Source organism: Sorex fumeus, unplaced genomic scaffold, assembly GCF_029834395.1.
Source record: "Sorex fumeus unplaced genomic scaffold, SorFum_2.1 ptg000098l, whole genome shotgun sequence".
Lineage (NCBI taxonomy): Eukaryota > Metazoa > Chordata > Mammalia > Eulipotyphla > Soricidae > Sorex > Sorex fumeus.
The window spans coordinates 40998079-41020552 of record NW_026606155.1 but is presented as its reverse complement, the minus strand read 5'-3'; the positions used below and the strand labels follow the sequence as shown (position 1 = coordinate 41020552).

Below are 22474 nucleotides of genomic sequence, written 5' to 3'. Positions count from 1 at the left end.
CAAGAAGGAATCTGTAGTAGAACTTGGAGGACTTCCAAATCTCCAGGAGCTACCCAGCAGCCCTCACCCCACACCTTGGGGAAAGACTATAAAGGCATCGTAATTGAACCTAATTTAGTGTGAATTCATCTTTCCTGCCAGCAGCTGTTCATCTCTTACTGAAACATGATGTTCATCCATTCCTTCCTTTTCATCAACACAGACCAGCCAGGCGTGGCTCTGAATTGTCCTGCAGGAACAGATCGCTTGGGTCAGGAGTGTGACCTGGAACCCAGGGCCCTGCATTCCTGCTCTTTCAGGGATTGATGTACAAGGATCGCACCTTCTGTCTTCATCGGTGTCCACCCCACACCCCAACCCCCGCTGGGACGGCCACTTCCATCCACTCCCAACTAGAATAGCTTCTGCTCTCACAGGGCTAGCTTCAGCTGCTGCTTGGCTTCGTGAATCCTTTTTATAGCAAATATCTGTCCTAAAGTGTAAGTAGCTCCAAAGTTCAGATCTCAGGCTGATATCTGAGGCTAAAGCAGAGGTTGCCAAACTAGTTTAGTCAGTGACCTTCTTTTCAGAAAGAAATCACTCAGCAGCCTCCCCTCCTAGAAATCTACCTTATTGAAGTGCACAATGCATCCCCCACGTTTGTATCACACAGATACTACTGACCTTCTCTCCCCTGATGTCCCATTATTGCTGCACATCTCCCACCAGGAGCAGAATTGCTCACTTTGGTAAACACTGAACTAAAGAGAAAGTGGAATGAGCTGAATATTTGGGAATCAATGCAAGAGAAGAGAAGAACTGACAGGAAGATGAGAGTTTCCCTGTAGCTCACCCCATGAAGGTGACAGGTTGAATGTGTTTGGACTAAACGTATTGGTTGCTAACTTCGTTTATTTCGTGCTCTTCAAAAATTTCACTGATCTCAGGAGAAAGAGTCTTGGTTCTGAGTCAGTCTTCAGTGATGGTATTCTTCCCTGGGCATTATGTGAAAAGAATGTGCCTATCTCTTCTCTCCTTCAAAACCCTAAGGGGAAAAATACTTTCTTATGATTTCCTAGAAGGAAGAGAAATTAAAGACTAGCCAAAGTACCAAAAGAATCATGGCCTCCAAACTGATGTAGAAACCCATTACCTAGCATGACAGGGCTGATGGATAGTGATGTTGCCATATTCTCTAGAGCAGAGACTAGGGAAGAAAGATGTTAAAAGGGGTCGCCTTTGTCCTCTTCAAATCACTTGACATTTTTGAGCCTCTACTGAATAGAGAGATTTTTTGACCTAGCCACTGGGGAGACAGAGATAGGAGAGATGGTTCCTGTTGAGGAGATTCTCTGTCAGCATGCCAAGAGCTTTGATTAGAGGGAAATTCTAGAAAAATCAAGTTCTTGGAGGAAAAGAGGTCCTGGTTCTGAGTCTCAATATGATTATAAACTAGACAAATATCTACAATGACAGAAGGATATTCTAGGTGGAGAAAGCAGCTTGCAGGTGAGGCAGTGAGACAGCTGAGGCATAGGTATACAATGTGATTTGCCTATGAAGGGCATCTGGAGAGTAAAGTCAGATACTAGAATGGGCAAAGTATTGGGGCTTTTTTCTATACATTGATGCTAATGAATAACTCGAGCAGCAGACTGACATGCTTCATTTTGTATATTCAAAATAGAACCTTAGCAGCAGGTAGGGGTGATATCAAAGGAAGGGGGGGGGGTCAGCGGATACCAAATCCCAAGGTTAATCATGCAGTAGAGAATATTTCAGGAAATGTGAAAGACAAAACAGTGAGAACAAGGTGTATGACAGTAATCACTAGAGACCCAGAGTGCTTGCACAAGGTTTTCATGGGTAACCTTGCAAGACCTCTACGTTGACTGTGCCTAAGTGAATGTACCCAGTGATGGAGTTGGAGAAATTTAGGATGATGCCCAAATTTCTTCCTGAAACAGCTGCATAGCTTGTGGAATCATCTCTAGCAAAGGGTAGAGAAGAGAAGAGACAGATTAGGGGGTCAGCGTGGGATTTGGTGAGGTCAAGAACCTTTAGAACATTTCAGTGGCAGTATGCCAGCTGGGATGGCAATGTGTCAGGAGTTTCCCTGGCCCTGCTTCCTAACAGCCATGGTTCTTCTTAGCTACACACTATTCAAGCCTACTGCCTCCCTGAGTAGCACTCTTCAGGATCTCCATTACAGATGCCTTGGGAGTGAAAACTGTAGAGTTGGGTCCCCAAAGATGTGAAGCTCCATGACTTTCTGAGGGCAGTTATTTGCAGGGATGATGCAGACTGGGAGTCTTATTTCTTTCAACATGAACTTCAGCCTCATCATTAGGGACTAACACTAACTGGGTTAGACTTTAAACGTATGGCATTGCTAGTAGCAAAAAGGGCAGAGGTAATGGGCACCGTTTTATTGTGACATGATAAAGGTGAAAAAAGTGATTGTTGGCTCCATCCTAACCTTGATATAAATGTAACACTTTAAAGTTGATGAAAATAGACTCCATTGGCTTTTCAAGGAGACTTTCTTAGATGAAACTTGTGTAAATGTTCTTCCTGCGTCGTAGCAAGCAGAACATTATCACCTGTGCTGAAGTGGCTGGTTTGGGATTTTGAACTGTTTTTACAGTGCAGACCTTTGAACCTCTGTCTGTGTTACTGAGATTAAAACTATGGAGGAGTGAGATATTTCTTACCAAAAAGGAACCCATCAGACACCTTTGTCAGCAAAGCTGTGGACACAGGACCTGCAAACCTTCTGGGGTGAGATAGGAAGACTACCTGGGTCACTGGCACATTCTCTGGCATGTCTGTCATGATATACTTTCTGTATTGACCTTCTAGATGTTGTCTTACATTCATTCAACTGAAAGACCAAGTATATGGTAAATTTGCTTCACTATCTTTATTCCTGAACAACCAACAATAGAACCTGCCTGAAGAAGCCCTAATAGACTTAACTTGGGTTGATTCTCAGAAAGCTGAAAGTCTTGAATGTCTGAAAAGCTCAAACTCCAGGCTTTCCCCACAGTTCTGAAGTCAGGGAGATATATCCAAGTTCCTGTAACCTTCAGCTGATTTGCTTTAAGGATAGACAGTCCTGTGGAGGGCACTTTGAGGGGGACCCCAGCCATTTTGTGATAACACAAAGCCAGCCATGTGTAGAACCCTGCTGATAAGCATCACAGCTAATGGAAACTATGAAGAGAATCTTAAGTTCCTCTGTTGGCATCTCGCCCTTCTAGGTGGACATTGAATACCACACTAAGCCCACTCTGTGCTTCCTGGGATCTATGCCTGCTCCCCACAAGCATGGAACTCCCCTAAAAGTCACTGTGAACATTTCCCCATCAGTGGGCAGCTTCACCACTGTGCCTGGACCAGAAACCAAAGATTTTTCACTAGCTTCTGGGGTGACAGAGATGGAAGAGATGGTTCCTGCAGAAGGAATTCTCTGTCAACATGCCCAAAGAGCCTTTATTCAAAGTAGAGGGAAGTACTAGAAAAGCCAAGGGAAGTTCTTGGAGGAAGAGAGGGCCTGGATCTGAATCTCAACGTGATTACAGACTAGACAAATATCTGCAATGACACAATAGGAGATCGTTAACTTGGAGGTCGGCATGGAATTGGGCTGCTCAACCTGCTTTAGCCAAGAATGCGGGAAGGCTTCATACCTTTCTCTCTAGGCTTGGGGTTTTGAAAGGAATGTTTTTTGTCTGCTTCAACATTGAAGACTTCGTTGGTCAGCTATCCCTTTGTCTCCCTCGGTGGTGATGGATGGCATCATCTTTTGGGAAAGGAGAGTTATTGCAGATTGATTTGACTCTCTCTGGGAGTTGCACTTCTGTCTTCCAGGAATCCTTGCTTTCTCCCCTTGTCTAGCTTCTCTCACCTTGAGTGCTTGAATGATCTTTCTCTAGGCTGAGGAGGGGGGTCTCTTGGTCTGTGGCTCACGTGCTACCTGCTCTGTTCATCTATTTGTCTAAGCAGCATGAGTTCTTATTGGAACCCAACTACTGTGGGAGTTGTCATGCACATCACAAAGATCTATCCAAACTCTGAAAGGGAAATAAAAGTTAATGTTTTTGGAAATGTAATCCCTTAGGTATAGACCAATAGGTAAGATAATGCACATGACAGAGGGGTATGGCACCATTATCAAAAAGGTCCTGGAAAGTAAGAAGCCATAAAAGCTGGAGTTGTGGAGTGGGGGCCCACCATGTGCTTCCCCTCTCCCCAAAATCATCACCTATTGGCTTCTCATTTCAGACTCCTTCATAGTCTTCTCTTCTGTCTCATCCTCAAAATCCAGGACAAAATCCAGAACAAGGGCTGAACCTGGTTTTCCCAAGTTCCTCCTTGACCCTACTCTACTCTCATTCAATACTCTTTAACTGGTGATCTCGACCAGTTCAGTGCTCAAACCAACCACCTGTGCTACAGAAAAAGGATCATTAGCCCTGACCTAAACCTAGACCTTCATTAGTTGACTTCTTCACTTCTCTAGGAGTTATCTAAAGTACAGCTCACACTTTCTCATCTCACCTAAACCTGCTGCTCCCCTATATTTTCTCTCTCACCAAATCAGAACAAGAACTTTTATCTTGGGCTCTTCTCTTTCCCCTTCTCCCCTTTCTTCCCCCATCTTTAACTACTGACAAAATTCCTTTCCTTTTCTTCTTCTTGGTGTCTGCCCTCCCAGACCATCTCCAAGGGCTTCTTGAGCTCATCTCCCCCCTTCTCCACTCCCACCATCTTCCAGTTCAACCTTTACATTGGTAACCATCCTCTTCATTCTTCCTCTAACTGTCTCAGCTGATTGGTGCTCTGCTGCTCAGAGTTCAGCAATTTTTCACCTCATCCAGGAGGTGAAAAATGATGATCATCTCCATGCTTTAGCATTATAGTTGGCAGTCACCTGATTCCTCCTATTGGTTTGTATCCACTCTCCATCACGCATCCAACTGTTTATTCAACCCCGAACATCCCACTTAGCTTTGTGCTTTGTGTATAGAACTTTCTTCCTAAGAGAGCTTTATCAGCATGATCTACCCAGTGACTCAAGGATTGCTCTTACTGTGAAGCTTTCCCTCCCTCCCCAAGGCAAACCAAAAATGCTCATTTGCCTATGCTTCCACCTCCAGCTTGGAATAGACTCGGCCCTTGTCCTGGTTTTTGTTATAATTATTCGTGTATATGTGAGTGAGAGCATTCTCTTCGGATTAAAAAGTTTGTTGGTGGCATGATAGGGACCTGCTTTCATAAAGCCTGCCCCCCACCACACACACACACACACACACACACACACACACACACACACAATGCATTCAGTAAATGTTGAGCTGTTGAGTGAACACATATTTAATGCCCGCAGTTGATGAGGCTGTCAGCCTGGCCAATAGTGAACGTGTGCTTATCTCTCTTATGCTGCACAGGAGAATGGGTTTCTGGTCTAGGGTTTCCTTTGGCATAACCATCATGAGTGGCCCTGGTGAAGTAAGGGCTGTGTGCCACCAGGAGGTCCAGGAGCCCTGCAGGACTTTAGTTATCTCCCAGAACTCTTCTGTTCCCTGTGTGTCTGTGTCTAAGGCTACAACCACTATTTTGTAGGATGAAAAAGAAGGGGGGGAGCTGGAGACAGTACAGCAGTTAGGACACATTTCCAGCACCACCCGATCCTACAGGCACCACCCAACACGGCCAAAGTGGCTTAGTATTGTGATGGGGCTCCCCAGACCTCCTCTACACAGCTTGGATGGTCCCTCCCCTACAAAAGAAAGTTTGGGATGACATTAAGCAATTCTATTTTTCCATAAACCATGCAACATCTGAACCATGAAAAAGAACCTGAGCTTTTAGTTAGAGTCTATCTCTGGTTAGCATTATCTGACCCAATCTAGCTGCCCACTCATTGGAATTCCTGGCTGGTGTTTCCCTTATAGTTTTTTATTGCATTTTATTTATATAAGTAATGTTTGCAGTATGTTTACATGTATGGTTTTAATGTTATGGATTGTTTACTTCTCGATTGAGTTTGTGTTTAGATTTTTTTGCAAGACTATATGTTTGTTTTAGGGGTACAATGTTGCTACATACACCCTCTACCAAAGTTCCAGTTCCCTTCACCAGAGTTCATTGGATCTCTCCACTCTTTCAATCCCCAACTTCGGTAACCTCAGTTCTGTGATCACAGTGTTGGTTTCATGGGACTTTGTCTGTTCCTATGCTTTGTTTCTTAGTGTACTACATGTGAGCGATGATCATACATTATTTGACTTTATTTCTTCTGGTTTATCATGGCACCTTCTGGTTCCATTCATGTTTTATTAAAACATAAGACTTCATCTTTTGTTAGAGGTGAATAGTACTCCATTGCATCTATATATATCACATCTTAATTCTCCCATCCATTTCTGGGTATTTGAGTTCTTTCCTCGAGTTTTTTTCATGTCTTGCTACTGTAAATAATACTTCATTGAATATAGAGGTACATATGTGCATCTTTTTAGATCAGTGCTTTTGTGTTGTTTGATTTAGATGTATTGTATGGTAGATATATTTTTAGTTTGCAGAATTTCCAGTGGAGTTTTGTTTTAATTGCTGGCAAAGGAAGGTGCCTCACTACCAACTGTGTTGTGGAAGGATCATTGGTTACAGAGACCATCAGAAGAGCTCTTTAATGAATAGTTCTGAACTAGGCACTGAGACACTTGCTCTAAAGACAGAATTGATATGTGACAGCCTCAAGGAACATATGGCCAAAAGAAACATATTTCCCAGGAACATAGCCAAAAATAACTGTCCAGGAAGTCCCAGCTATGTTCTGTAGTTGAATAGGAATGTCTTCTAGGAACACAATGCCCAGCGACCTTAGACTTTGGCTCCATGAGGCAAGCTTTTCCATCCCCGCTAACCAGGGAATTCTGGTTGTCACAATCTTTTTCAGAAAGACCCAGTATTGACTGAACTGAGACTTCTCTAAGGCAAGACCTGAACTGCATTCTTTCAAGACACCATATTCTCATTTTGGCTTCTAAAGCACCCCGCCACTTACAACATAATTTACTACTATCAGTTTACATTTGTTTTATCATCACTGGATTTTGCATGACTAAAGTTTGCTCTGTGAAGAAAATCAACTCTCTCTTCTAAGAAATATTTCCCAATTATGGCTTTTGGTTATCCAGACTTCTTCGAGTCATGATCATTGAGTTTCCTGAGCAGCACCTTGGGACATTGCAAAGTTGTGACAAATATGAAACCTGGTGACAAAATGATAGATCTGAAGGTCCAAGACCTAGCTATTGACTCCTCTCTCTGTGTAAATAATATCATTGTTTTAGTAGCCACAGAAACGTGGCAGAGAGTAGTCAGGAATCAGACCCCAGAGTTGGTGTTTCCAGGATTCTTGATCTAGCTACAATTTGAGCTGAGGAGGCTGTAAAAGATTGGTCTGTGGGCCTGGGGATTCCCTGTCATTCCATAGTTAAGGATTGTCCCAGAGGGACTCTCCATTTGCCATAGTAGAATGTGAGGCTTCCAAAGACAATGATTTATTGACTGAAGTAAATGCATTTTGTACTTAAAATGCTCTTGGCAGAACTGAAGCTATATAGTACAGCAGGTAGGGGTAGGGCACTTTCCTTGCAGGCAGCTGACTCAGGTTCAGTCAATGGCACCCCGTATGGTCTCCTGAACCCCACTAGGAGTGATCCCTGAGCATAGAGCCAGGAGTAAGCTCTAAACACTACAGGATGTGGCTCAAAAACAAAACAAAAACAAAATCTGCTCTTAGCTATCCAGTTCTGTTTCTCTATAAGCCATCATTCAGCCCCCTCAAATGACTTCTGACTAAGAAGTGAGCTCAGCAAGCCCACTCTCCCTCCTTTAACTGAGTTTCAGAAGATTATCCCATATCCACAATCCCTAAACCTAAATTGAGTCAACCTAAACCTAAATTGGGTCACCCACGAGGCACGTCTTATTCAGGGTAGGTCAGGACTTTATCCTTAATCCAATAAGTGGGTCATTTTAAACACTGAAGAAGTAGAAGGTACTTTTGAATGTTTCTGTGTCTCTATCAATGCCTCAAAATAAAGTCCTAAGCACAATAGGTCAGTATCTTACACTCAGCAAGGTTAGAAACGACTAATAATCCTTATAAAGCATACATAACATTTACCCAATGCTTTAACCTTTTAAAATATATTGCAGCCCCTATTAATTCATCTTATCATAGATGGGCTCTTTGGTCTTCATTGTACAAAAAGTAGGGGGAAAGCTTTAAATTAGCCATACTAGAGGATAACTCAGCAGGTAGGACACTTGTCTTGCATTTGACTGACCCAGCTCCGATCCCCAGCATCCCATATGTTCCCCCTAGCCTCTCCAGGAGTTATCCTTGAGTGCAGAACTAGAAGTAAACCTTGAGCACTGCTGAGTATGACGCCACTTCCCTCCAAAACAAATGTAAATTCGATCTGGTTCTAGTCTCTAGTTTCAGCATGTACTTAATTAACTCTGTGATCTAGACTTAATGACCTAATTTTGTCATTTGTAAAATGAATCAGGGATGGGGGAAATGATGCTAGTGATATTTCTAATGTCCTATGAGCTTGAAAACTCTTGACTTAATGTGTAGGAAAATGCCTTGCTTGGCATAGACTTATCCGTGTCAATTCTTTTGTGGATTTCCAGTATAGTTACTATTTAATGTTCCTCATACTTGAATCTCAAACTTAGGGCTCATTTCACATGTGCTTTGGAATTCCCATTATCATCTCTGGTTGAACCAATCTTGGGACCTTCCAAGTCCTGAAGTATTGTGGTTGACAATCAAGCAAAATGTCAGAGAAACATCCAGTTTTATCCTATAACTTGGAGAAATGGTCAGTGAACACAAACACACACACTCACACACACACACACACACACACACACATACTCACAGTGCTAGTTTTGGAATCCTAGATGCCCCTGTTCCCAGTAGATTCCAATAGGATAGAGAAAAGACCTGGCTTAGAGTGACGATGACTGCAGGAATGAAATCCTATAGCTTCCTGTTTGTTTGTTGTTTGTTTGTTTGTTTGTCTGTTTGTTTTTTGACACTATGACACATTAGAAACACAGAAACACTATGTATGGATCCTTATTAAATCTAGAAAGAAATTGTCTCATAGATGAAGACTCATTATATGAAGTTTTACCATTCTAAGTCAGTTCTTTTCAAATTGGCAATAAGTCATCTGGCTAAAGCAGGGGTTCCTTGTCATTTGTTTGGTCATGAAGCCCTTTAAGAATCTTATGGAAGTAGTGAACCTGCTCAGAAACTCCCCCATATTATCACAAATTGAGATTTGGTTTTAGGGATTCCCATACTCTCTTAATTCCAGGGACCCCCAACTTAATAACTCTTTATCTAAAGTAGAACAAAACAAGTCAAAGCTGGGAATATCAGGGCTAGACCAATATTTTTGAAGTCCAGTATTTACTGCCAAAACTATACAAGTAATAACCTGAGGTTTTCCTTTTCTCCCTTCCCCCATCATCCTCTTTTCCTTTCTCTACCCCTTTCATTATCTCTCATTCCCTCTCTATGTCTCTCCCCATATCTCATGCGTCTTGCATCTCAGATGTTCCAGCCTGGCTCAAAAGCCTCCGCCTGCACAAGTACGCTGCGCTTTTCTCACAGATGACCTATGAGGAGATGATGGCCCTCACTGAGTGCCAGCTGGAGGCTCAGGTACGTGCTTCCGTGGACCATTCCCTGAGAAGATACACCAGGTAGAACTTTGGTATCTGCCAAGTTCAAGATTTTGTTTGAACTCATATACCTGTACCTACCCTGTAGCTTGCATTGTTCTAGGAACTGTCTTATGAACCAGTTAGTACATGGTGAGCCTGGCTGAAGGTAAAAACCTTCAGGGAACAGTGGGAGATAGAAGATGACCAGATGATGGTGGGTTAGTGTTCTGGGAGAGGCAAGACCCCCAGAACAGTCTCTTAAGTTCAAGGGTACCAAGGAGAAGTAGCCTTTGCTCCAAGTACTCCGTCTGTCCCTGCCTTTTCTTTACTTGCCCCCTCCCTCCCTCTGCCCACCAGGACATGTTTGGGTGATGATGTTGTCAGGTTCAGATATAAATCTTGTAGTGAATGGCAGAGCCTGGCAAGCTACCTGTGGTGTATTCGATATGCCAAAAACAGTAACAATAACGGGTCTCATTTCCCTGACCCTGAAAGAGCCTCCAGTACACCAGCGTTGGGAAAAACGAGTAAGGAGAGGCTGCTAAAATCTTAGGGCTGGGACGAATGAAGACATTACTGGCGCCCAATCGAGTAAATCGATAAACAATGGTATGACAGTGACAGTGAACAAAAGCACCAAGTCATGCTTCGGAACTTCAAAAGCACTTCATCAAAAACACATTCAGACAGACTTTAGTCGCGATATGAGCAAGTTTTACAATTTTTTTTTCATCTAAACATTTTGTGTAGCATGGTCGGATCATTGAGAATTAGGATTATCCTAGGTTTCCAGTTTTGTTTTCCTTCCTCATGCCTTGAAGGGCAGACTTCATCCTCCTAAGACATCTTTTCCCCAGTTTGGATGTCAAAATCGAAGCCATTCACCAGACCCCCTAAAAATGAAGCATGTTTCCTACCATGCTGTGCTCTGGTAAATAGAGCTGACCGAAGTCTTTGTTTCCCTTGTTTAAAATGCTATTTGCATGTTTCACATTGACCTCGGTTTCCTTTGAGCAGTGATTTGAAAGAATTAATAGTCTGAACCAGCTAATAGTATTTCCCCTGCAGGAAGAGGAGATTGGACCATGGGGGCATGTCTGGTCTGGAGGTGTACCTCCCAGCAGATAGCTGGTTTCCCATTGCATGCTAGTGCCCCGGGTTAACCTCTGCAGGCCTGGCTGAATACCAGTATTGAGATGCAAGACAAAGCCCAAAGTCACTACACATTCTTCCAGAGTGAGAGCCACAATATTCAACTTCCTAAACAGCTCCCACTGCCTTTTGAATCCTGTTTGCTGCTTCATATCCCAAGGATTGATGAGAACTGCTTCTAAGAGAATTTTTGTGTTTGGATCAGAGTTGAAGAAAAAAAATAAATAAAACTCCAGTCATCAGTTGATGGTATAACTTGGGGGGGGGCCGGGGAATAAGGAATAATGGGCCCAGAGCACAAAGTCCAGTGACTGGCATTGACTTTGCACAATAACTCAATTTAATTCACTTGAGCCCAATGGCTAAGCTAAATAGTAATAGGCCCCTGGTGTTTTTTTATAGAGAGGGAGTTCAATTTGATTACCAACTTGATTATTTTTCTAAGTAAAAGAGATATTGTCATTCATGTTATCATCCTGCTCTCAGAGGAATTCCAACAATAGCTGGAAGAAATCACCAGAGCTTTGCTTCAGAGGACTGGCTTAAGAGCCTTCTATTTGGATATTTACGGTATCTGTAGTCAGTGGTTGGCTAAGTCCTTAGGTTGGTCTCTGTTACTACATAGAAAATCAAGTCCACAATCCTATCACGAATTTTAGTCATTTTCCTGAAGCAGTGACTGAGTTTTATGTTAACTGGTTTTCCTTACAAAGACCCCAGAAGAGCTGTGAATTGGTAAGAATGGCCTGTGTGGGTTACCAGGTGATGACGATACCTCTCACCTCCTCATGAGAAGAGCAACAGAGTGAAAGTTGAAGAGAGCAATGGATATCTGTTGGGGTTGGAACCTTTAGGAAAACAGAAAAATAAAATGTAAAGATAAAATTCAAGGAGCAGTGCCACTGTTCCTGTGTGGGGGATTGGGGGGTGGGTCACCAGCTTGCCTGCTGGTAACCAGAGGGTCCCCTTTTGTGTTCAGGGTCAAATCACTATCTGCCCCTTGGCCATCCGACAGTGAAGGACCAAGGAAGGAATGGGTACCACCACGCTGGTTGGTAATCAGTGGTCATTCATTCAAATCTCACAGCTTTAGTATAGAGAAATTGTGGAGGGTTGGGGTAGCAATTACACATAGGTTAGGTTAAACATAATCATAAACAATGAAGAGCTGTAAAGCCCTTCCTTCAGGGGAAGTTCTTCTAGGACAAAATCTCACCAGCACTCTAGATTCCTGCTAGGAGATCTGCCCCCAAACAGAATTCCATCTAAGGGTGTATTGTTTTCTCCTTCCGGTAGCTAGTATCCATTTAAACAATCATCTTAAATTTACCTAATAATATTTGTAGTTATTTTGTATGAACACAGTGAAAGATATATTAAGCTTAAAGGTTGGCTCTTCCTGGACACTTCTTACTATATATCCCAGACTATAGTCCTCAGGCCAAGTTAGTCTTTCCTAACCCCATCAGGGTCCTTATTCAGTTACTTCTTTTTAGGTCATGACAGAGTTTGTTCCAGCACCATGTGTTAACTTATTATACTTTCTATGGTGCTTATCCTGTTCCTTTTTGATGCCAGGGTAGCTTATAACTTGCCCGGGGTCCATCCAGATCCCTCGCTGGAACCCTTCTTTTGGGGTGTTAGGAAGAACGGACAACTGAGGCTTAAGTCAAGTAAATATGACAGATGCCAAGAAGTAAATATTATTCAGAGGCAGTTAACTCCTAAGCTACGAAAGCATAGCATCAACTCTCTTCCTGTGTCTACACAAAAATAACATTGCTCTAAGGTAACTGTGCAAAGGACATAAAGGAGAGAGAAAAGCAGTATCTCACTTACATACACAAAATCCAAAACTCTCAGAAGAATTTGACTTGAAAAGTTACAGGGTCTGATCCGGGGATAAGTGATTTAACAGATAAGGGAAGAAGAGCACAAAGGAGAGGCTAACGAAAAACACAGAGAATTGGGAGTGCCTGATGGAATTGAGTATGCTTCAGGAGCACTGTAGTGGGAGTAACTCAATAAACCTAAGCTCCCTGCCCCTGCACACCAATGAAAGGACACACCAATGCTAAAATTAAAATGTTTAGAACTATAATCCAGCAGGATGCTACCTAAAAATGATCTTTTATGGCTGAAGGCATTTCCTACCTGTGTAGTAGGCAGCTGCTATAGCACTCTCTCTCCTGAAGTACCACCAAGACACAGGCAAAGTGTAAGTCCGAAAAGATACTACACAGAGGTGTATGACCCTGGGTGTGAACAAAGCAGAAATGGATATTTACCTGAAATGGATATTTACCTGCAAGCCGTTAGAGCAGAGAGTATGAGTACTAAGCAGCCTCTGAAAGTCTGTAAGTTAATTATTTAAAAATGATGTCTAATTACAGAATGTTACCAAAGGTGCAAGACACAAAATTGTCATCAGTATTCAGAAGCTCAAGGAAAGACAAAACCTCCTGAAGTCTTTGGAAAGGGTAAGTCACTGCCAAGCAAGAAAACACTGTCACCTTCATGGGGGGGGGGGGGCACAGGGGTATGGATCCAAAACACTCCCAGTCAAAGTGGAACTGGTCCTGTCCTCCCCACCCCAATGAGACCCCAAGTCATCACCCGTGAACGGCCTTTCTGGCTCCTGATCAAGCTGCTTAACAGCCATGATCCCAGAGACTCAGGAGCAAATCTCGGAACCCAGCAGGTTTTGGCAGAAATCCCTCCAGATTTAAGTGTTAAAATTTCCAAATTTCAAAATCGCGCGGCCACTACTGCAGCCATGCAACATCATATGTTATTCATAACCAGCAATAGAAAACAAATTGTCTACTGTTGCCTTTTTAGAAGATCTGAGTGTTGGGGTAAAATCTCAAATAATAATGGTGGGTCTGGTGTCAAGATATTGAATGTGATCAAAGTAGAGAGAGTAACGTGGAAATCATCTGCCCCACAGGTAGGGGGAGGGTGTGGGATGGGAGTATACTGGGGTTGTTGAGGGTGGAGAATGGGCACTGGTGAGGTACGGGTGTTTTATTGTATGACCAAGACTTAGACCTGAAAGCTTTGTAACTGCTCTCACAGTGATTCAATAAATAAAATTATAAAAAATGAAAAAAAAACCCACTCCCAGTCAAAAGTATTGCTGACTGGCCTTCAGGGGTGGTAGTGAGCAGTTTCCCCATGAACCCATTCCACAGTGCAGCAGTCTCCGTGTCCCCCAGGGTCCAAGCAGCCTGTGAGCAGTGGTACGGGGTTGAGAGCCTCAGTGCTGAACGGCCCCACGTGCATGCCATCCCCCTGAACTGGCCTTCACATGCGGAGGTGAACTAGGTGCCTCTCAGGGTTTGGGGCTGGAATCTGGACAGAGCAGTATAGGAAACTCACAGACAGGCTTCATTCCTTTTCTCCCTCTAGGGGGAGGAGGCTACCTAAAGGGATTCCCTTCCTCACTTTGTGTCAGACTTCACTAAAGTGATGATGTCATTTATGTAGCTAGATGACCTTAGGATTCCATCGAAGTGCCTTGTTCCAAACAAGAATGAGCCCTCACTGTCCTTACCCCACCCAGCTGGCATTCTTGGGCACTGGAGACTTTGGGGAGCGGAGGGTGGAAAGTTCAGTATCTGTTGTATTTGTTGCCGGTGGGTCTTGAAGAGCAAAAAACCTCTTGTAGGAATCCCAGCCAATCTTTGGAAGGTAAAAAATATTGAAATAGACAAATTAGAGAAAGCAAGTGATCACATAAACATGTGAGTGGAAAGGACTTTTTGGTAAAACTTGTTCATTAAGATGTAGGCATGAATATATGATTTTATGTACAAATCTGTGGAGTTTTTCTCAAGGCATCACATATAATATTTAAAGCATTTTTATCTGTCAAACATGTATCTGTAACTTTATCAGGAAGGTCAGTTTGAAATTTGCTTGGACAGGCAATGCACCGCATCCCGTCCCATCCATGACAAAGAGCCTGTTCTTAATTAGAGTGAATCACACATGACCAGTGACCCAGCCCACTGAGCCAGAGGTTATTGTTGTTCTTTGTTAAATGCTAACTCCTCTACCAGACAGCTGATCTAATAGTCTGATCCTTGCCATTCTTTCTGTTTGTTTTGGTTTGGGGGCTACACCCAGTGGAGCACTGAGGCTATTCCAGGTTCTGTGCTGGGGAGGCGGGAAGGTGAAGGCAGCATTATCTCACAAAGGTGCTCAGGGAATCATGCAGTGCCTGGGGAGGGAACGCAGGCTACCTTCAATGCACAGCAGTCACTTAAACTCCCTGACCTCTCTCCCACTATTGCAATATTTGTTTTGTTTTTCTTTTTGTTTTGTGGGTCACCCTGTAGTGATCAGGGCTTACTTTTGGCTCTGTACTTAGAGATAACTGCTGGAGGATTTGGGGGGCCACATGGGCTTCCAGGGACTAAAACCTAGTCTACCAGGTATAAGGCAAGCACCCTGACCATTGTACTCGTATCATCTGCCTGGCCAGAGGGGGCTGTCACCAGTGACAGCTGAAGGACTCATTGGGATCTCTGCTGGTGACCAAGTTAGAACAGGTTAGGGATTACCCCCTCAAGGAAGCACAGGAAAGAAAGGAACCCCCAGGGAAGAGCCCTCAGTGGGGTGCTATGGAGAGGATGCTGTGTGGTCACTTGGGCCACTAGCTTCTGAAGAGATAAGCAACGGGGGTTCAATCCTGGGGTTCCTGAGGCTACCTCAGCATAGTGCTCCCACACAGCTTTCCTCCAAGCAAACTCACGATTACTTTCCTCTTGTCCGTCATCTTTTAAAGCATTTCTACTCATGAGCCAGGCAGAAAGTATTTTTTTGTGTGGAGTCAATGTTATCCCAGTGCGAAATGTAGCATACAGGCTTATCACCCATGCATCAGGGGCGAGACAAAAGCAGCGTCAAGTCAGGGCCACGGTGCTACTTTACTCTCATTTGTTTATAGACACTAATTTGGCCTGAGGCCACTGGAAAGAGAGTCCAGAGAAATTCTGTCTCTCTTTCAGTGAGTTTCTTTCTTCAGTGATAGAGTGTAGAAATGAGCTCCTGAAGAATGTTCGAGAAAGAGAGGGGGGATTGACTCTCTACAAAACTCAGCCATCTAATCCTTATGCCAAAACGGTTTCTGACAAATGAGAAGACAATTTTGAATGTTCCCTAAAGAGAATATTTTTTTTTGTTAAAAAAAAAAAACTATGGGACGGGGCCAGAGCAATAGTACAGTGGGTAGGGTATTTGCCTTGCAGGCGGCTGACCCAAGTTCAATCACGGGCATCCGTACAGTTCCCCAAGCATGACCAGGAGTAATTCCTGTGTGCAAAGTTAGGAGTAACCCCTGAGCATTGATGAGTGTGACCCAAAAGGAAAAAAAAAACTATGGGACAGAAGGTGAAGAGAGATAGTACAATGGTCAGCATACAGCATTCTGACCTCACATAGAACCTGGATATTTCTAAGGAGATAGCAGGACTCCACCAAGGGAGTTCAGTCAGTAGTCAGGGACGCTGCAGAGCGGCTGTCTCACACTCAGCAAACAGCTGCCTTGGACCAGATTTAGCAGGTGCACTGGGTGCAAAACGTGAGTGTCCCCTGGCTCCTGCCCTTAGGGGATCCTGGATGAGTCTGAAGCAGATCTGTGTGTAGTCAGTGCTTTTCACCCATTTAGAACCAGGGACAGGTGAAAATGGGAGCAGTGTCCCACAGACCACAAAGGCAGAGTTCAGAGACTGTATATCTTGAACACTTATAATAGCACTGTGACATAATCTCGCGTAGTGTGCATGTGGCTGCCATTATTTTTCTGTGGATCACAGGAAATTTCTGCAGCCACAGCCACTATGGACCGACAGATTCAAATCACTTGCCAGGGCTCTCTTGACACGGCCATGCCATTCCCAGGTCAGGTGGGAGTCATCCCGAGGGCAGGGAACATTACCCTCCAGTGGGGGACTTTGGGGTACAAGGCTGGCCGGAAGCTGGTCCTGGAAAAGGGTGAAAGATCATTCATGGGGCTCTAGGTATTGATGGGGGAGGTGGGTTATGGGCTTCAGTTACCCCCTTCTTTGGGCACAGGAAATGTAGAAGGAGAAAGGAGTGTGGGAGAAATTAGGCTGAATTTGATGGGCTGAGTCTGCGGTGCCCGATGGACACAAAGGGAAGTGGCCGAGAGATAACTGCCTGGTTTGAAGACTTTGGTGTAAGTGATCAGGAGCGGGGATTGACAACTGTCCCCTGGAGTTGGCTGGCCTTCAGTAGCAATGAGCAGAAGGTCTTCAGGGGAATGGGAAGAGACAGATATGGAAGCCCAGGAAAACTAGGAGTAGGGATAAGTCAGAAAGCTGGGGATGAGGAGTGGAGTGGAGCTTCTCAGGATATTTGGTAGGTAAAATGGGGGAGGATGACAGTGACCATTGGGGCAGACTTTTGGATACTTATTTTTAATCAAAGTACTTTTTACATGTTTCTTTGGTTGAGGGAAGGTAGGGCCAGGGAAGCTTCCAGGAGCCACTGGAAACTCCAGGGCCACAGGGCCAGTGATTCAGCACAAGGATCCCAGAACGTGGTGCTGCTCAGGTCCTACAGTGTCAGGATTGGGCCTGTAGCAGTTTGGGGGCCTCCAGGGCTGCACCCAGTGATGCTCAGGGATCCATGTGGTGCCAGGAATCAAGCCAGACTGTACTAGCTCCAGGACCGCTCAGATTTGCCCACTTCCCCCCACCCCCAGTGATTCCTATACTGTGATTAAGGCCTGATACTGAGAAAACCCACAGATTCACAAGTACATGTGTGAGTGTGTGCATGCATGTGTGCATGCGTGCGCACACACACTCACACACAGTACTCCCATAGTTACCTTTGAGTCCCAGGAAGTGTGTACCCCTCGTCTGTCCTGTCCTCTTTGTTTTGGGACCCCAGTTCCTGACAGTGCCCTGGCTATAAGTGACTGTTTGGGAAGGGGAAGAGAGAGAGAAAACATTTAATCCGGTGCAGGAGTTCTGTCTGTTTTGTGAGACGTCCTCGTTCTTCTCATCCAGATTGATGAATGAGCCCTTGCGCTTGGTGAGGGGATGGGAACTGGGCCTGTGGAAGCTTCTCTTGTCAATGATCTACCCCTTGCTACTCCTACATCACTCGCAAAAGGCTCCAAATCGTTCTTTCTTCAGTACCAGCAAGCCAGACTAGAGAACCAGCGTGGTAGGAAAGTATCTTCCTTCCTACTGGTGGACCCTGAACCTATGGCTGCCCAACCAAGGAATCAGCACTGAGAAAGTACTGATGGCCAGCTTTGCTCAGGTGCTAATGAGGCTTAGAGACAGTGTAGGCTCCATTTAGAGCCCCCTGAACACAGGAGGAGCCCTCTGGGATGGCCCAAAGTAGAACCCAGTGCAAGAGGAAGTTCTCTCTTGTGACAGGAGAAACCGGTAGACATTCTGGTGCCATGGGCCTCTTTATAAGAGGGACCTTAGGGATGGACTAGGCCTCGCACTGTGGGCTCAAAAGTGCTACTCCTTTGTTATTCAGGCTCTGAGATTAAATATTTGCTACTAATCAGAACTTTGTTGTCTGTCTTCTGCCTGGGTCTCAGGGAGACTTTTGTTGCCTTAACTCTAGGGACAGCATCATGGTCCCCCTGTCCAGACCCCCCACCTTGTGCCCAGCCCAAGAATCTGAGCCTGTGTGTCTGTGAGCATCCAATACATAGTTGAATGCCCACCAGAATCCTATGTTGTTTCTTTTTCTAAAAAATAAGTAAATGCTTGGTATATCAAAGCATGCATGGGAAGATCTGATTGTATTATATCACATAGACAGCTGTGTTGCATCATAGACAACTGTCACATAATAGATGTAAATGCTTCTCCTGAGAGGGAGTCTCTGACACGCTTCAGACATGCTCCAGGCATAGCCCTGCCTTCCAGCCTTTGCCCACACAGGGCGTTTGCCTCCAGGGCTCTGCCCCGGGATACTGAGCTCCTGCTTATGGAGATTCCTGTTCCAATGCTTACCCTCCTCAGAAAGCCTCTCCTCATGGCAGCCCTGGCCCATACCTAAAGCCCTAGCATTCATGACTGTTCATGTCAGGGTTGGTTGTAAACTCTGAAAACTCCCAGGTCTTTTCTGCCAAATCCCCATCATAGACACAGCTCCTGGCACACTGGAACACTCCACCTCCACTTAACAGTTAAAGAAGCACGTGAGGTGGCACCCTCATTTGAGACCCTGAGACCCAAAGCCACTTAGCCAGCGTCACACAGCAGAGTCAGAAATCAGCCTCCAGCCCTCTGTCCCGGAGTCTGTTATTTACTGCCTCCCTGTGTTTCCCGTCTCCTGGACTGAGCAGAACTGTAAATGAACAGGCTCCTTCACCTCGGGATAGGATACCCAATAGTACACATTCTGCTTCTCAAGTGTGTATATGGAAACCACATACATACATTTTATAAAAAGGCATTAAAGAATCCAGGGGAGGAAATGCACCCAGATCATTTTACGTCACGTCTGTTTTTCTCCTTTGCGTCTTCCATATTTTGGCTAACCCGAAAAGGAGAAGAGGAATAGGGTAACTTTACAGAGACCACTCCAACTCCTTCCTGGGGAGGTTTGGAGCTTCGGGCCCCCTGTTTCTCACCCCTAATAGGTCTCTTCCTTCTGGCCACCCAGGATATCATCGAAGGGGGAAACCTGCGTGCCCCACTCCAGGAACTGCACCAGATGATCCTGACTCCCATCAAGGCCTACAGCTCCCCGAGCACCACCCCAGAGACTCGCCACCGAGAGCCCCCCACCTCGCAGCCTTCACTGATGGGACCTGAGAGCCAGAGGCCAGACTGTAAAGATGGTGGGGCCGGCCCGGGGGCCACAGGCTCTGCGGGAGCCAGCGGCGGGCTGCAACCACACCAGCTGAGCAGCTGTGATGGGGAGCTGGCCATCGCTCCCCTGCCGGAGGGGGACCTCCCAGGACAGTTTACACGTGTCATGGGGAAAGGTAAAACCGGCTCCTGAGAAGTCTCCACAGGGCTCACACAGTGGCCTTCCACACAGGAAGCCCTTAGCCCATTTCCTAATGAGGAAAGTCATTCTCATCTGAATGGGTCAGTCATTCCCATCGGAATTCTCATCCGTCTCACCCCCAGACGCCTCTTGCTTCACCCCATGTGCCTTTCCTCTGCCTCCCTGAGCCATGGCCCTTGGCTAACACCAGCCCTCACCAGGTCTGTGCGCTCAGGGATCACTAGAGCTTGGGAGACCAAGTGGGGTGCAAGGGATGGAACCTGGATCAGCTAGGTGCAAAGCAAGGGTCCTACTCACTGTTCTATCTCTTGGGCCCCCACATCCGTTCTTTGGCCTGGACCTCCTGCTGTGCCTCTCCTGAGGTTTGGGTCCTTGGATGAAAATCACTGGAGTCATTTAAGGGTTGCTGCCCAAGAAATCTTGATCCTTAAAAAAAAAAAAAGTGTAGTGGAGGCCAGTTCTTTTCCTTTGGGAAGGGGAAAACAGTGTGTGTGGGGGTTTGTTTTTGATTTTTTGTTTGTTTTTGCATATTCAGTATTTCAGAATTACATTTTCATCAAAAGAAATGGCTACCTGGGCCTTGTAGCTGCAACAAGAAACTCTGCAGGGCATGCCCTAAAACAGGCTTAATGCCTAAACATCTGTTTGCTTTTATTCGGGGTCCACACTGGGCAGTGCTCAGGGGTCACTCCTGGCAGTGCTCAGGGGACAGTGCAGTGTCAGGGATCAATCCAGGACTCCTGCACGAAAAGCTTGTGCTCCACACTTTTGCGCTCTCTCTGGCGTCTTCAGCCCACAGAAACCTGGTTCAGAGGTGCTGACTTGCAGTGTTCTCAGAGCTGAGATGCCCATAGCTTGATGGCCAGTGTGGGCTCTCCCAACTCACCTCTCTCCACTCTCCACCCCTTCTTCCCTCTCCGGACTGTCACCCGTATGGGGAGAAAACAATGACCACATGGTCAGTACAAATAGTGTCACCTCCTTTTAACAGCTGCATCTTATTCCTCTGTGTACACAGAACGTCCGTTAGCAGGGTCCCCATGCATGAACAGTGAAATGGTTTCCAGCTTCGCTTCTTCTAAAGCCCTACAGGAAATCTGTGTCAAAATCTACGTGTTCTTGTTAAGGGTCTGTGGCAAGTTGGTCCTGCTGGGAAAGAGAGAGAGAAAGAAATCTTGAGGCCCACATTGCACACTTTGATCTATTTGGATTCAAGGCATTTTTACTTCTTACCAGCATCTTTTTCTCAGCAACCCTCACTGTAGCCTGCTGAACACCCACTCTCATAGCAGCCATCATAGTAGAGCACCCAGGACCTCTAAGATGAGCCCCACAGGCTCCCATATCCCGTGAGGAAATCTTCCACCCGCATAAGAGCTCCTGTCAGCTTCTGCTTACACTCTGGGATGTGTGGGTGAGCCTGAGTGTGTCAGAATGTAGGTGGCACTTGGAGAAACAGCCCTCGGGGGCGGAGTCACAAGCTTCTGCCTCCTGCACACATACACACACACACACACACACACACACACACGCACGCACGCACACTTACTCACTCACTCACTCGCCTTCCATCCCCACAGAGGTGCCCGCCTCCTTGCTGGAGACAAGGTGCACAGTTCATTCATAAATCCCTGCAGTCAGCTCCCGCACAGCCACGGGCTTTGACGGCTTGAACTCCTGCTCCACAAAAAAGAGCCTCTTTCAAAGCTAGAACTCAGGCCACTGCTGCAAGCTCCCTCCTGCCGTGCCTGGCTCGGATGGGGCTGCTGAAGGCTTAATATAGAAAGGTATGCCTGGAATGGCCGAGGGGCTCCTCCAGGCACGAGCTCCCCGCACTCCAGCCAACCGAGACTTTGCCCTCAGTGGAATGAGGAGCCTTCTGGCCTTCTTTGTGAACCTGACGTCAAAGCCATGGGCACACACAGCTCTTCAAAGAGCGGAGGGAATCCAAGGCTGATCTGGGGTGGTTGAAGGGGGTACATTTTTCTAATTCGTCTCGTTGTGTTTGTTTGAATCCACAGTGTGCACGCAGCTTTTGGTCTCCAGACCTGATGAGGAAAATATAAGTTCCTACTTGCAGCTCATAGACAAGTGTCTGATTCATGAGGTGAGTCGTGATGAAACGGTGTCTAAAACTGTTTTCCTCCTTACTGGAGAAATGGGTCTCAGAGTTTCTGTGATGTGATCGTTTTGGTATCCAACAACTTGTTTTCGAGGGGTACCTGACCATTAATAACAGCTTGGGTAGAACGGACTCTGATGGCTTCAAACCTAAACACAGCTTGTATTGTTGTTCAGTGACCAAAGACTCGTCTCCACAGCGCTCTGACATGAGTGTGCCAGAGAGAAGTTTCTGACGGGGGAAGAGACCCCAAGCCTGAGGTGGTGCCCAGGCAGCCACCACCTGTGGCATTTTTCAGGACTTTTAAACGTATGTGTCACCTTCTAGTTCTGGAAAACTGGAGGAAGGGAGAGAGAGAGTTAGCAGCGGCAGCCATGGGTGTTTGTGTCTGTGTTGTGTGTGATTTGATGGCTGCTCTGCTGTGTTTTGATTTGTGAT

The 22474-nt window shown here is 45.5% G+C and overlaps 1 protein-coding gene across 4 annotated transcripts in view; it reads left to right on the top strand.

The window, feature by feature from the left end:
• Positions 1-22474, top strand: part of SAMD4A (sterile alpha motif domain containing 4A) — a 243956-nt gene that overhangs the window by 197091 nt on the left and 24391 nt on the right. For all 4 annotated transcript variants that reach the window (XM_056134246.1, XM_056134249.1, XM_056134247.1 and 1 more), the window contains 4 exons: positions 9630-9739; positions 13287-13373; positions 19564-19888; positions 21936-22021. In XM_056134246.1, coding sequence (XP_055990221.1) covers positions 9630-9739; positions 13287-13373; positions 19564-19888; positions 21936-22021 — 608 coding nt within the window. The remainder of the gene's footprint in view (positions 1-9629; positions 9740-13286; positions 13374-19563; positions 19889-21935; positions 22022-22474) is intronic.